Raw genomic sequence first — 15,239 nt, 5'->3', positions numbered from 1 at the left:
CAGGAAGTGCTAGATCTCATTTTTTTAACAGAAGCTTTTATTATTAATGATCATTTTGTTATGTGGATTATTTGTTGACTACAGCAGGACACATGTATATGGGTAATAATGGATTATTCATTGAAAACCTACTAATAGGTAGTATTGGCCAGGTGTTCTACTGCCTTGCATCTTGTGTAGTCCTTTAAACCTGTGCAAAGTAGATGCACACAGTACCCTCTGAACTTGGTAGTTTTCTACACTTGCTTTGCACTCACTTTGCACAGATGGAAATAACATAAAAAGCTGCAAGGCAGTAGGGAATCAGGTCATGTGGGCTAGATGTTTCAGAAAAAGTTCTTCATCCATTTAGACACCAAAATAGTTGAGCCTTTTTGAAAATCTGACCATACTGTCAAGTTTATAATTTAATTCTGCCATATCGTTGTCGTCCAGCAGAGGGCGAGCTAAACATTGAAATGAGTCTGTCATACCAGAGATTTTCATTGCAGTGTGTTCAAGTCTTCTAGCAGGTATAACATAATTGTCACTCTCTAGTTTTATTTGGAAATTGTTTAGTAGGTTAAATGTTACCTCTTTGCTGTTAAATGACATGAAAAGACTTTTTTTAGTTGTGCTACTTAAAAGGCACCAATGTAAAAGTCACTTCTGGCTGAATTTTTTTTTTTTTTTTTTTTTTTGCTTGCTTGTTTGTTTTTAAATCTACTCTAGATACAGATAATACCTAAGATTACATTGGCTGAAAAAGAGTAGAAGGGAACATTTTATTTTCCTTTTTTCAGTTTTCATACTTTATTCATTTGGCAGCACTTGGTATATAGTCGTTTTCACTTTTTTTCCTTTTATAGCTATTGTTAGTCAGTGTCCCTACTCTTCCATGCAGAAACAGATAGGTATGAAATATGATTGTTAAAATACCCCCCCCCCCAAAAAAAAAAAAAAAAAAAAGCCAGGGGGATTCAGGTGCACATGTAGTATCAAATTGAGTTAAACACAGTTTCAGAAACTTAGATTTCATGTTGAAGGAGTCTCTTTAACATTTTTTTGGAGAAAATACACTTGCCTTAACAAGTTGTAGTATGATTACAACCACAAAGTACATTTAATTGCTAAGGCCCTGATCCTGCAAACACTTGAGCACATGCCTCTATTAGAGTAGCAACGACATTATTTTCAGGAGTCAAGGAAAATGAGATGAACTATTAACAATCTTTGCTATAACTTGTATGCTATAACTGTAAGTCAGTGGTGTTGTGTGCTGTGCTTTAGCCATGTTTCACCTCAGTGGTAACCAAAGTGACATGGCCAGATATAAGTGTAGTCAATAGAGTGCTTTCGGACCCTGTGGAACAATACTGTGTAAGTATAAGATTTTCACTTAGTTTTTAGACTGAAATTTTAGGTTTAAAATTAATAAAATGAAATTTTGTCTTAAGCACTGTAGGAGAGGAGCCATGTCTTCATATATGCTTACATAACTGCAAGCACAGTGGGGCACCAGACTAGATTAGGGCCTCTGGATGGTACTGTAATACAAATAATAGATTTTTTTTTTTTAATTTTACTAAGTTCCAATCAGTTACACCTGTAGAAGTCAATTAAAGGCAGTTAGGTTGTAGTGACTGAACTGACCTATGTAGCCTTTCTGACTGGTAATAGTAATACCCAAGAAGGAAAGCTCATTTTGTCTCTTGATACCTCATTGTTTGCCAAGCTGGCAAGGAAAAGCAAATCCAGGTATTGAGTTTGTTAATAAGAGGCTTACAAGCAAGTCTTATTGGAAGTTAGATTTGTCACAGTAAACTTCTGTAACTTGTTAGTCCTTTCTGTTTTTATATTTATATATTTCAACAAGATAAACCCCAAGAAAAAACATTAAGAAATCTGACAAGATATGTTGTGTCAGCTTTGGGAGTGCAGGATACATATGTAAATGATTTTTATGACTGTCAGTTTGAAAGTAATAAATTAGACCAGAAAGGGCTGGTGAACTTCCTGTACACTTTAAAGAAATTTGAGGTCCTAGCACATTCATGTTTAACTTCAACTTTCTGTATTCTGTTATTGTCTGGTTATGTCTGTAGCCTAAAGTGTCAAAATAGGTCTCCTAAGGAATCATTTTTACACCTACAGTTTGCAAACCACAAAGTCTTAGATTTATTGGGAGATGGGCATCTCTACAGGTCACCACAGCAGTTGTTCTTCCAGTTCATGCAAAGCTAAATGCTGGGCCTGGGTCTGGCCACTTTGGACTCTTAAAGCTGGAAAATTGCCCTGTAGGGGTAGGCAAGCATTCCCTCTGACAGTATGGAATCCTCCTATGGCATAGCTGATTCTATACTATCTACACCTCTCCTTCCTGTGCACCACAGCCTTGGTATTGGGAGCAGGACTGAATGCTTGGTTCTCCTCTAGATTGTCAGCCACCACAGCCTGTTGCTGCAGCTAACATAACTTGGAGCTCCCCTCAGCTTTTTGGCATGCCTTTGTTGAAATACAGTGTTAACTACAAGCACGCAGGGAAATATTCTTATGTCATAAAACATTTAGATTTATTTTTAATGTTATCTTTTACAGAGTCTGATGTCAGTTTGCCAGATGCAAGTGTCAGTTGCTTAAATGAAAGCATGGGTCACAGTAGCGCCACAAGTGGTGATTCAGGTACGATTTCTTTATATATTCTAGTAAGCGTGAAATAAGATGTATGGGAGCAAGCACATGGAGTGTTCTGTACCAAGAATGATGGTTTCATTGTGAGCTCCAGCTTAGTCTGTAAGCTCTTCGGGGCAAGGACTCTAGTTTCACGTAACACAGTCGGATCCTGACTGGGTCCTCTGCGCTCTTCCATAATATAAATGCCTAACGATATGCGACGTGCCATAAAGTAATTCATCACTTGCCTTTTCTGCAACTTCCATCAAAGTAAAGTGCATCCCGGAAAAGAGAGTCAGTTTGTGCACAGCCCCTGAATAAGGCAGTGAGAGGGAACAAGTTTTAGCAGCACTTTGACTGGTTATGTTTTGAAGGATCTAAGGGCTAGAGACAAGATTTTTCAGGAGCAGCTGTGTGACTTTAGGAGAACAAGTTCCACTGAAAATTAGAGAGACCTGTGTTCCTAAATCACTTAGAGCCAGCTACACAAAGGTATTTAGGCACATACATCCAACATTTAGGCACCGCTGACATTCACAAAATCACTGCTCAGCTGCCACCTATGTCCCTTAGACACCTAAGTTTCCGCTAGTCAACGTTTGCAAAGCTGACTAATTGCTGACTCCACCCCACAGCTAGCCAGCTCCTCAGCGCCCTAGTCCCAGACGACCCACAGCAAGATTTTCAAACTAAGAGGGGGAATGCCTTGGGCAGGGACTTGATCCAACATCTCTCACATCCCAGCTGAGTGCCCTAACCACCGGACTGTTGAGTATTCTGAGGGGTGGCTCTCTATCTCTCTTGTTGGGACTGTTCCATTTAGTATAAATAACTAAATATTGATTGAGCCAGAGAGAGACTGATTCTGTAGCCCACTGGTTAAGGCACTCGCCTGAGAGGGGGGAAGATAGGTTCAAGTCTCTGCTCAAGATCAGACAGAGCAGGGATTTGAGCTTGGGTCTCCTACATCCCAGTGCCCCACTCACTTAGCTCTTGTGCATAAGCCCTCTCTCACTCCCTCTTCTTTGGGCTCCCTCTCCCCCCTGGATTTTTTTGTGAGAAAGGTCTCTGTTTTGAGGGTGGCACCAGCCTCTGGCCCATCAGTAAGGGACTTAAGGCCAGGATTAATAGGAATTAGGCACCTAAATAACTTTGAGGCTCTGGCCCCTAAGACCTGTCCCTTTCCTGTGCATTTCACTCTCGGCTAGTTTAGATGGCTCCCTGCTCAGCTTGCTGGTTTCTGAGGATCACCTCCTTAGGTGCCTCACTCTCCCTATACAATACATGGCCTAAGCACCTAACTCAGGGGCTGAGAATTTCACAAGGCAGTCGGGTGGCTAGGGGTTAAGCGCTGCAACATGAGCAGAGCAATGCCTAAGTATCATTGTGGATCTTCCTATGCAGAGCTCGGTTGCCATCAAAGGGAAACCTTTTGTCTTCAGGGATCTAGCCCTAATAAAGATTGCCCCCGGCTCCCCTTTGTGTGGGGGCTGGGAACAATCTGGGTCTCCAAATATAACAGGCTGACACAATCTGTCTAATAAAACCAACATAAGGCGTTCATGAAACCACTATTAATAATAGGAAACCTTCATATAGGGCCTGGTCCAACACCAACTGAAGTCTACGAAAAGATTCCCATTGACTTCAGTGGGCATTGGGTCAGGCCATCGTGCTTTATATGTTCAAAATGTACAAACATTAATCACTCAGGGTATGGGATAAAAGGGGTTTTAAATTTTTTTATTAATGTGTTAACTTGTTGAAGGTGAGTCCTGGGGTTCACCAGGACCAGTTAACGCATGCTAAAATACAGCTTGCTCCGTCTACAGTCGGGTTTTAAAAAGATGTTCGTTAAAATATGTTTGCTAACACAATTCTTGATAAACTATGGTTTGTTTGTTTTTACTCATCTAGCAAATCTAGTGAAGGCCAATATTAGAGCTAAGGAGAGAGAGAGGCCTCCTGCTAATGACAAAGTTTGGTATTTTACATGAGTGTCAAGGGCGCTGTAATACTGTCATCAGTGGTTTACTAGTAGTGTCTTACTGTAGTGAAGTTTTTGTTCTTCACTTAGGTTTGACGGCAAACAAAGGGGAGCCGGGGGCAAAAAAAAGGAGGTTAGGAAAAGGATGCAAAGCAAGAAATACTGATCGTGTGAGTAGATCCAGCACAGCAATTCATATGAGCCTTTCAGGGAAACAGCTAACTGGGAGAAAAGGACATTGCATAAAGGACATTCTTTAAAAAAAATTAAATCTATATGTTTATCAAAAGAGAGGAAAAAAGATACAGAAAAAAGAGAAATATTTTCCTAAAGCAGTTAGGTTAGTTTGAGGATTTCAAGACATTGAAAGTTAACCAAACAGACAGGTGATACAGTGCTAGTTTCAATATGATTAATCTATTGGATTTAGCCAAGCAGAAAGCAAACAAATGCACTTCCTCAAAACGGAGCAGTAGTAGTTAGATGACTACTGCCAAGCACTCTCTGGTGTGAATTTTCCTTTGCTCAAATAGTACTGCACTCAGACTAAAAGATAAAACAAGCGAAAAACACTTAGAAATGGAACCCGGATGTTTCCATCAGCAGTCTTTTCTCAAGGTTCATTAAATTCTGTTAGTTTAGTTTTATTTAATGGAATCAGATACAAAAAATGGGACACATTATACACAAAATAAGTAACAGTGATGTTAAAAGCCCTGTAATTCTTCATCCAGTGATCTCATCAGACAATGAGAGCGGGATTTGGGGTTTGTTTTTTGTTTAGTGAAATAGTGTCTTTTTCTTTGCTGTGGAATGTAAGCACTTTGAGAACATATACAGGGAGTTCTATAAAAATATGGTTGAAAATAAAATAAATCTTAAATAAATGTATATACAATAGTGTAGAAATAAGTTCTGCCTTTTAAAATTCAGTAAGTTTAATATGCATCAACTCAGGGCTTGATCCTGTTCCTACTGTCTTTGTGCTGCGAGATTAGCATTGAGCCCATAATGTCACTCAGATTATATCTACACTGCAAACTGAGGTGTGGTTGCACCATATTCGCATTGCTAGCCCTTGCTGCTGCATCTACTCTACTCTTTTCAGCCATGCTAGCATGGATATGCCTGCCTGTGCTGCATCACACCTCAGATTGCACTATAGACATACCCTTGGGAGGCAAGTGAAGATGGGATTGTAGCATGGGGAAGCATACCTGTGCTAGCTTTAATCTAGTTAGCATAGGTAACAGCAGTGAAGGCGTGCCAGTAATGTAATTCATGTGTGATTATACATATCAATGAAAGGTTAGCAGTATTTCAGGAGACATAGATTTCCAGAATCTGGACTACTTTAGGGTTACCATATTTCAGTTTTAAAAGAGGAGGACACTCCATGGGGCCCCGGCCCCGCCCCAACTCTGTCCCCTCCCCTGAACGCTCCGCCCCCTGCTCCTCCCCCTCCCCTGCTTCCCACGAATCAAATGTTCGCGGGAAGCCTGAAACAGGGAGGCAGCAGGTGGGCTGGGGCGGGGTGCGGTGCGGCCCAGTCCAGCTCCCCTGGCCGAGCGGCTCCTTCCGGCGGCCGGCCGGCCCAGGCCAAGAGGCTCTGGCCCCAGCGTCTCCCGCCCAGCTCGGCTCGGGCCCTGGCCCGGCCCCGGCCAAGCACCGCTGGCCCTGGCCCGGCGCTGGCCCCTGGCTGAGCACTGCTGGCCCCGGGCCCCGGCCACCGGCCGAGCACCGCTTCCCCTTCCTATATTCCCGGACATGTCCGGCTTTTTGGGATTTCCTCCCGGACGGGGATTTGAGGCCCAAAATGCCGGACATGTCCGGGAAAATCCCTAGACTACTTATTATGGACCAAATCCTTTGTCCCACACAAAGCCCAAATAAATGGGATATGTGAGGGGGGGATTCTGTGGCGGATGACTGAATAAAGAGCAGCAGTAGAGCTGTACAAAGGCTACAACCGCCCCCAGGCTGCCTTAGCGTCTCCAGTCACTATACTCCCACCTCACACAGTGGTTTTGGTGGTGGATTCTCAATTTGTGGATCATGTACCGAAAAGCTTTGCTTCATACGTAGACAGACAGAGTCCTCACAGAGCCCTATGGTATGCAGAGATTGTTTCCTTTAACATCCATCAGTAGAACTATACTAGCTCACAGCATTCGAGGACTTACTTCCACTGCCCCTACTTGTGTTGGAGGATTTGGCTCTCTAGGTGTTAAGTAATAAATTAACACATATAACTAGCTTTGCCTATTTCCTGATTATGTTTATTATTATGATTATGAACAAGCCTCTGACTGGGCTGTTTTTCAACCCAGGAAGTCCCTTCGATGAATTAAAGTAAAACTTTTGGACATGTCCAGTTATCTACTCCAGATTTTTCTGTTAGTATAAGGGAAATTGTTCAGATTTGCACAAGACAAAAGCAGTTACATGGAGAGGCCTTCATTTTACTCGGAAAACATATGTCATATTTAAATTTGTATTATATTTAAACTTTTCCCATGTTATTTGTAGAATTTGCTGGTGATTTCCTCTGTTTGACTGTTTGTATTTTTCCATCCTCTTAGATGAGGACAATATGGACAAAAGAGCTTCCCCTGAACCAGAGCTGATTCTCAGAGATTACCAGATGGAGGTTGCAAAACCAGCACTGAATGGGGAGAACGTTATAATATGTCTCCCTACAGGCAGTGGTAAAACCAGAGTGGCTGTTTACATTACCAAAGAGCATTTGGATAAGAAGAAAAGAGCATCAGAGCCTGGAAAAGTTATAGTACTTGTGAATAAGGTATCCTGTGCCATTATAACAGGAATAGCAGATTAAAGCTTTTTGCATTATCAGAAATGTGGGGCCGGAAGGGACCTCGAGAAATCATCTAGTCCAGTCCCTGAGCTGAGGCAGGGCCGTGTATACCATGTTAATATTGATCTTTTAAATTAAGCACAAATCATTATGCCAATAAACTCTTTGAATCGAGCTATGTTTAAGAGGGCAGTGATCCAGATTCTGATCTCCATTACGCTGGTGTAAATCCAAAGGACTCCCATTTACATCAGTACAACTGAGAAGCTAATCTGCCCTATCAATTATATAGAGAAAAAAATTACCATTATCTGTGTTACTTAGAACAGTTTAGATGAAAATTGAAAATATTATTTAAAAAAAATCAAAATGTATGTTTCATCATTATGATATTTTTATACCTGAGTTTGATAATGAAGGCCATCTGCTGGGTTTCGCTTTTCTTTGTAGCAATTTTTAGCCAGTTTTTCTGAGTGGTTCTGTTGAGGAAGAACAAGTTTAAGTTTACAGCACTGCAATTAAATGTATAAATTAAAACTGTTCTCACTGAAATTTTAAAATACTATACAAATATTTCTATTCATATTAGAATTGTGTAAATAAACAAAAAAGTATAGCCTATACCCTTAACTTAAAAAATATTTAAATTGTTGGTGTGTCTTTAAGATCTATTTGTTAAAATATTTCTCTAGAGTTTAATAAAAATATCTGTATTAAAAATTTTGGTGGATAGATTTTTTTTACCACATTATTAGGGGCATAGGGCGGGGGGGACGTGCCCCTAAATAACTAATTAATGAAACCTTTAGAAGATTTTTCATTCTTGATGTAAAGATCCAGTAAACCCACTCTCATAAAAATACAGTACAGTCCTTAGTACAGTACTTTGCCATTGGGCATTTTCCACTGTCTCTGTAGCACAAAATGCCCAAGGTCTATAGTATTATAGACATTAATAATTCTGTCTAGATTGAGGTATATTCTCTCACAGTGCATGTACTCTATATTCCATTAATGCCAATGGGTATTTTGTGTGCTTAGAGAAGAAATTTACCCCAAAATATGTAATAAAGGTATGTGTATCCAGTGTGACAAGCTCATATAAAAGGTCTGGGGATACTGTTATAGAATAAATACTGGTTTACACAGAATGGAAGTTTGTTAGCTAACAGTCATTTGATGTGTGATATGCGTTTAATAGAATTAATTCTGCATGTCTTGTGTAGTTCAAATTCTTCTCTGGAAACTTTTATTCAGGTACCACTAGTGGAGCAGCATTTCAGAAAAGAGTTCAACCCATTCCTGAAGCATTGGTATCGGGTTACTGGATTAAGTGGTGATTCTCAGCTGAAAATCTCATTTCCTGAAGTTGTAAGAAAGAATGATGTCATTATCAGTACTGCCCAGATCCTTGAGAATTCACTGCTGAATGCAACCACAGAAGATGATGAAGAAGGTGTCCAGTTATCAGGCAAGTTTTTCACTCAAGGTTTTCTTTGGGGGAACTTAACGTGTGGTTCCTCTCCGGAAAGTGTCAGTGTGAAAAAGGCATGGTGGGGTTCCATGCTCATTGTTTCTCACTGCTGTTTTTCTAATTGTTAACCTTGCAAACTCAACCTGAGCTCTGAGAGTCAAGATGAATTCTTGCCCTCTTGTGCACCATCACCAGAAATAAAAATTTTGTCAGTCAAATTAGACAGAGTGATACCTTTGCATCTCCATTCCCTTCAATGTGTTTGCCAAAGTGAACTGACTGGAATCTAATAAACAATTATGTGGATGATGCAAAAGGGAATAGAATCCAGCTGATGCAATCTTAGCTGTGTTGATCCAATAGCAATGATGGACAAAAAACAGTAAGCACTTTATTTTAGTTAAGTAGATATGACTGAATACAGAATAGGAACCACTTTGTTGAGTAGTAAGATATCATTTTTACATAGTCACTTTTCAAAGCCAAATTGTACTTGAGTCCTTAGCTGTTATATTCCTACACACACACACACACAAACAAATGGGATTGCTCAACATCACAACTCTGTGAGGTAGGCAACTATAACAATATCCCATTGTTGGAGAAACTAAGGTCCACAGAAGTTAAACTACTTGCCCAAATTAATAAAGGGATCTGTGAGGGGAATGGGAAGGAATTCTTCTATTTCCCAGCAGTGGAGCTACAGCGCATGCGCCTGACTCCATTGACTTTAGTGGGGCCACGATTTCACCCAAGCTGTGGATCCTGCCACGTGTAGTCTCCAAATCATGTGTCCCATTTCCGTAGCGGAAATGCACCTATTCTGGTAGGCTAGGCCCCTCTGAATAACAACAATAATGCCTTCCAAAATATACAGGTTCCAAGTGGAAGGGCAAAATAGATGTTATAAGAATCCAATTCAGGAGACTCTGAGAACCTGCTGGTACTATAGCAATAGTCCTGCAATACTTTGGGACAAAGCAAAATGGGCTGTGTCCATTCTGACGTTCTGGGGCACTGTGTGTGGACATACACATCTCCTCAGTGAATATATAGCACAAGCTAATCTCCTTTCCTAGCTGTCAATATTCAGCCCTAAGGTAAAGTGCCCGTTGTTCATTCTCCACATCTCCTCCCTTGCTCCTTATCTTTTCTCATGGCCTTTTTAAACAGGAGTCTTAAATTTCACTCCACTGCCTACATATGCAAATAGAACAGGGAGATGTTTTATGTTTTTGTTTGCCACCCTGAGATTTTAAAATAGTATAGAGCATCCTTGACACAGTCCCTTTTCTAACTGTAGAGTACTGCATGATTCTGCTTTGCATTTTTGTGGCAGGGTTGCCAATTACAGAGCGCCCCTTCTTGGCCAGGGGTGCTTCTGCAGCACCTTCACTCTGTTCCCTCTTTTTTTGGGTCCCCCCTGGATCTCCCCGCAGCCTTTCTCAGGACTTCCACCAGCCCCCTCCTGGGGCTGAGCTAATAACGAAAAGCAGGTCAAATGGTCTTCATTGTCCCAAATATAAAGTCCATTACAGCAACACAAAAGTTCATACTCCTCTCCAGTTATTCTGCCACAGGTGGAGCTCTTACCCTGCCCCAGACTGTTTTTCTTGGGGCTGCCAATCATGTAGTTCCTAGTGGGAGCTCAGCATTCTGGGTCTGTCTTCCTTCTCCATGGTGGTGCATTCTCTCTTCCGAAGGAGAAGGCAGCATATATACTGCCCTCCTTCAGAGAGCTTTCCCCCAATTTCCTGGGAGGGAAAGGAGCCCTGCCCCACCCTACATTACAGGGCTTCTGGTCCCTGCCTCCCCCTCTTCCCCCCGAAAGTCTCTGGAACAGGGTCTTCCAGCCACCTCTGGTCTTGGAAAAACAAGCAAACAATATCTAATTATCCTTAGTTTCCCCAATTACAAGACACTGGTGATGATACAGTAACTTAACATTTCTGTATTCTTTCCAGTGGCTTTTGTGTATCTCTTCTATATATAGCTTGCCTTCCTCCCCATCTTTTTTTTTTCTTTTTTCTTTCTTAAGGGAAAAAACCTCTCTCTGCTTAGATTGTGAGCTTCTTGGGCAAGGCCATCCATTCCTGAATGTCTGGAAAGCATTTAACACGTCATAGGTTCTCCCATAAATAAATAATAAAGCACAGTTTGTTGAACACATGGTTAAAAAAGTATGTTTCTGGGGTTCATTCTTGCAACAACAAAAGGCAGTTTATATAATGTAAAAAAATACTTTGCACTTTAATAGTGCTGTTTCAAACAGATTTCAAAGCACATTGCAATACATACACATACATAAACACAACCCTCCAGGGATAGTGCATGAAATTTACTTTCTTTTAAAGCAAATATATATTAGATCCCAAACAGATTTACAGGGTCCCTCTTCATTAGTGGCAAGGTATCCTTTGCTGTAAGAAGATTGATTTACTCCAGTACTGCATTCAAAGGAAATCTTAACCATTTTGTACTGGGTGTGTTTTCCAGACTTTTCTCTCATTGTTATTGATGAATGTCATCACACCCAGAAGGAAGGCGTCTATAACAATATAATGCGACGTTATTTAAAAGAAAAGATGAAAAACAATAGATTCAGAAAAGAAAACAAACCCCTGATTCCACAGCCTCAGATCCTGGGACTAACTGCTTCACCTGGCGTAGGAGGGGCAAGAACTCATCAGAAAGCGGAAGAACATATTCTGAAAGTAAGTAGCCCTTAAAGTTGCAAATCACCAAGGAATATTATCTTATTCAAGCAAAATTCCTATTGAAGTCAGTATTTTGCTGTAAATGAATCCCCTAATTTTTGGTGAGTACATAGGCCTGATTCTGTAAACCTCATAGGTAAGTTGTCCCTTTGAAGTTAGTGAAATCATTTGCATGAGTAAGGATTTGCAGGATCTGGTAAATAGATAGGGTTGGCTTCACTTTATTATTAGAAACCTACAAATCCCATCAGTGCTCTGGAAATTGTAGAGTACTGTCATGTCCTGCAGGAACATGTTGTTTTTTAGATGTGTTTTTTAGAGCTGCTGATATTTTAGAGCTTCAACATTTGTGTGGGTTGAAGAAGGTGGGAAACAATCCAGTAATACTTAAACAGGCAGAAATTGTTGTGGATAGAACAATAAGCAGTCAAAGGTGTAAATTTCTAACAATTAGAACTTCTAATTAGGAAGAAAGAATGGGTAATTTGCATAAGATGATTCTGGAGACAGTGGCCAACTTCTGCTCTTATTTACACAGCTGTAAATCCCATGTAACTCTATTTTAAATGGACTCCATTGGAATTATATTGGTGAAACAAAAAGCAGAATTTAGCCCAATGCCTTAGTGCAATTTCTAGATAAACCAATTACTGTTGAATAGGCATGCCCTATAAGAAGAAGTTGTGTTGTCTCAACTTAATCCCAGTTAGATTAGGAAGAATTGTGATGTACTTTTAAAAATACAGCCACTTGCTGTCTTAAAGAAAACCAGAAAAACTATATTCTTCATCTGTATTGAAAACTTAGTAAATAGGATGTTTGTTTTTGGTTTAATTTTTGATGAAGAAATGTTGCAATTCAGATGTCATATGTCATATACCCTTTGTTTTCTACATTCATGAAGATATAAATGTTTCCCTTTATCGTCACTGAGATTAATATAATAGAGAGAAAATATTTTCTTACTGAAAACATCAAAAGTGAAAAAAATCTCTCAATCTGTGCAGTTAACAGGCAAATGTCTAGATGTTTCATGTTCCAAAAAGGTCCAGCTCTTACTTTTATAATTACTCTCTGAAACCCAATTTCCTATATTCCACTTTATTATCCTACATGTATCCAAAGTCTTTTTGATCTAGATTTTTCATGTCTAAATCTTGATGTACTTTTTTTTTTCTCATCTCAAATTCCCATTTTGCAATCTAAGCTGATAGTTACATTTGTTTGTTTCCTCTATATAGGAAGGCTCATCTTCGATTTACGATGTGGTTTGATTAGCTTATCTCAGATGCTTTTCCCACACTTCTTTATATTTTGCAGAACTATATAGGATACATAGGATGTGCACACTGTCTTTTTAAGGAAGAATTTAAATTAGATCAGATACCATGTTAAAACATGTATATAAATAAAGGAGGCACAATATACTCATCCAACTGTTTATGTAGAATAACTCATAAAATATATGAAAAGTAAAACAAAAATCTTTCTCCTTCCAGATTTGTGCTAATCTTGATGCATATAGACTCATGACTGTTGAAGAACATGTCTCCCAGCTGAAAGATCAGGTGAAGGAACCATATAAGAAGTTTGTGATTGCAGATGACAAAAGAAGGGTATGATGTTTTGTTTTTGTTTTTGTTTTGTTTTTGCAAAATCTAAGCAGTAACGTATGTTCATCTTTAAAGAGGTATTGATTGGAGTCAAGGTTTTTTAGGCCAACACTATTGCCCTGCAGGTTGATAGTGATCCATAGTATTTCTACTCATCCAACAATAAATGAACTCTGGAAAAAGAAACAAAATTTATATACACCTCTACCCCGATATAACGTGACCCGATATAACACGAATTCGGATATCACGTGGTAAAGCAGTGCTCCGGGGGGGTGGGGCTGTGCGCTTCAGTGGATCAAAGCAAGTTCGATATAACACGGTTTCACCTATAACGCGGTAAGATTTTTTTGGCTCCTGAGGACAGCATTATATTGGAGTAGAGGTGTATGTTGAAATTAATGACGCACTATATTTCTGTAGACCAATGTCAAGCTGAATGTAAAATGTTTCTTTCCTTTTCAAAAGGGCTTTGGGTTGCTTTTATATTTTTGAGATAACAGAAAGAATAGTATTAATTTGGGGTCATAGTTAAGTTTGTGTTGTGAGGAAATTTGCATTACTTTATACTCATTAGAAATGTATTATGTGGACAGTATAATATTTATGATTTCCTTGGCTTTAAGTGTTTAGATAAGCAAGTACCTTCAGCAACCTTAATTGTTTTCTGAAACAAATTTTTGTTTAAGGAATTTCCTGTAGACAATATTAAACTGAAAAGGTCAGTCCATTTTTGTTGCTGGCAGAATAACGATTGTAAGTTTAATTACTTTTTATCCATGTGCTTTTAGGATCCCTTTAGAGAGAAAATTACAGAAATTATGACAGAAATTCAAAATTATTGTCACCTCAACCCAACATTTGAATTTGGAACTCAGCCCTACGAACAGTGGGCGGTTAAAGAGGAGAAAAAAGGTATTAAAAAATACTTTAACATAAATGCATCATGACTTTGGAGGTGTTTTAGCCATCTGTGTGTGCAGCCATACAAACAGACACAGATACAGATGTGTATATATATGTTCTGTTTTTAGCTGCAAAAGAAGAAAACCGTAAAGAACGTGTTTGTGCGGAGCATTTAAAGAAGTATAATGATGCCCTGCAAATTAATGACACTATCCGAATGATCGATGCATACAACCACCTCAATAACTTCTATAAGGAGGAGAAAAGCAAGAAAACAACAGTAAATGAAGACGACGATGAACCAGTAGCATCAAAACTAGATGAAACAGATACGTTTCTGATAAAGTTATTTTACGGTGAGCATGAAATATATGGTGATACTTAATAAAATCTGAAATCCATGCAGCTGACTAGTATACACTACTGACATTGTAATATGTGATTTGCATTGGTACTTATTAGTTCATAGACCCTTCTATGGCATTCAGTGCTATAGAGTTTGTATGTCACAGCATACTATATAAAATATATTAAACACCCTGTCAGCATCATACGATATTTTCATATCTAATGGTATAGTCCTTTGTACAAAAGTGTATTCTCGTATTCAAGATTTTGCATATTTCTGATACAAGCTCAGGAGATCATTTATCGCACGTTAACCAGTCTGTCAGGTACTTGAAGTTTCTGGGGATTGATAATTGTGAGACGCAGTCTCTCATGTCTAGGTCACTGGTGTGAATCCAGTCTTGGTTGATGACTGAAACTTGTTTCTGTCAGATGGTTGTTTGATGGGCTATGTGAGGTTCTTCAAACATGATCATTAAATCCTCTGCCCTGCTTCTCAGGCTGCCAACAAGAACAATGCTAATTGTAGGGGTGGTTCTGTCATGTGAATAGTTGTTTGGTAGTCTCGGCCTATTGCAGCTAGACTAACATTTTTTAGTACAATAAATAAGGCAAGCTATACTTCTGATTTGCTATGGCTCTTTTAATTCAAACCCTTGTGCCAAAAAAACACATACTATATTTTTACTTTTCATTCAGAGGAGAAAGTTCTGATTATTGTTAA

The 15,239-nt window shown here is 39.3% G+C and overlaps 1 protein-coding gene across 2 annotated transcripts in view; it reads left to right on the top strand.

Annotated features, from left to right (window-relative positions):
• IFIH1 (interferon induced with helicase C domain 1) overlaps window positions 1-15,239 on the top strand; it is a 57,548-nt gene that overhangs the window by 32,227 nt on the left and 10,082 nt on the right. For both annotated transcript variants that reach the window (XM_034786312.1, XM_034786311.1), the window contains exons 4-10: window positions 2,578-2,661; window positions 7,222-7,442; window positions 8,715-8,928; window positions 11,428-11,645; window positions 13,148-13,264; window positions 14,053-14,176; window positions 14,296-14,523. In XM_034786312.1, coding sequence (XP_034642203.1) covers window positions 2,578-2,661; window positions 7,222-7,442; window positions 8,715-8,928; window positions 11,428-11,645; window positions 13,148-13,264; window positions 14,053-14,176; window positions 14,296-14,523 — 1,206 coding nt within the window. The remainder of the gene's footprint in view (window positions 1-2,577; window positions 2,662-7,221; window positions 7,443-8,714; window positions 8,929-11,427; window positions 11,646-13,147; window positions 13,265-14,052; window positions 14,177-14,295; window positions 14,524-15,239) is intronic.

This window comes from Trachemys scripta, chromosome 11 (genome assembly GCF_013100865.1).
Source record: "Trachemys scripta elegans isolate TJP31775 chromosome 11, CAS_Tse_1.0, whole genome shotgun sequence".
Taxonomy (NCBI): domain Eukaryota; kingdom Metazoa; phylum Chordata; order Testudines; family Emydidae; genus Trachemys; species Trachemys scripta.
Note: the sequence above shows the minus strand (reverse complement) of the source record. Positions and strands in the feature narration are given on the sequence as shown.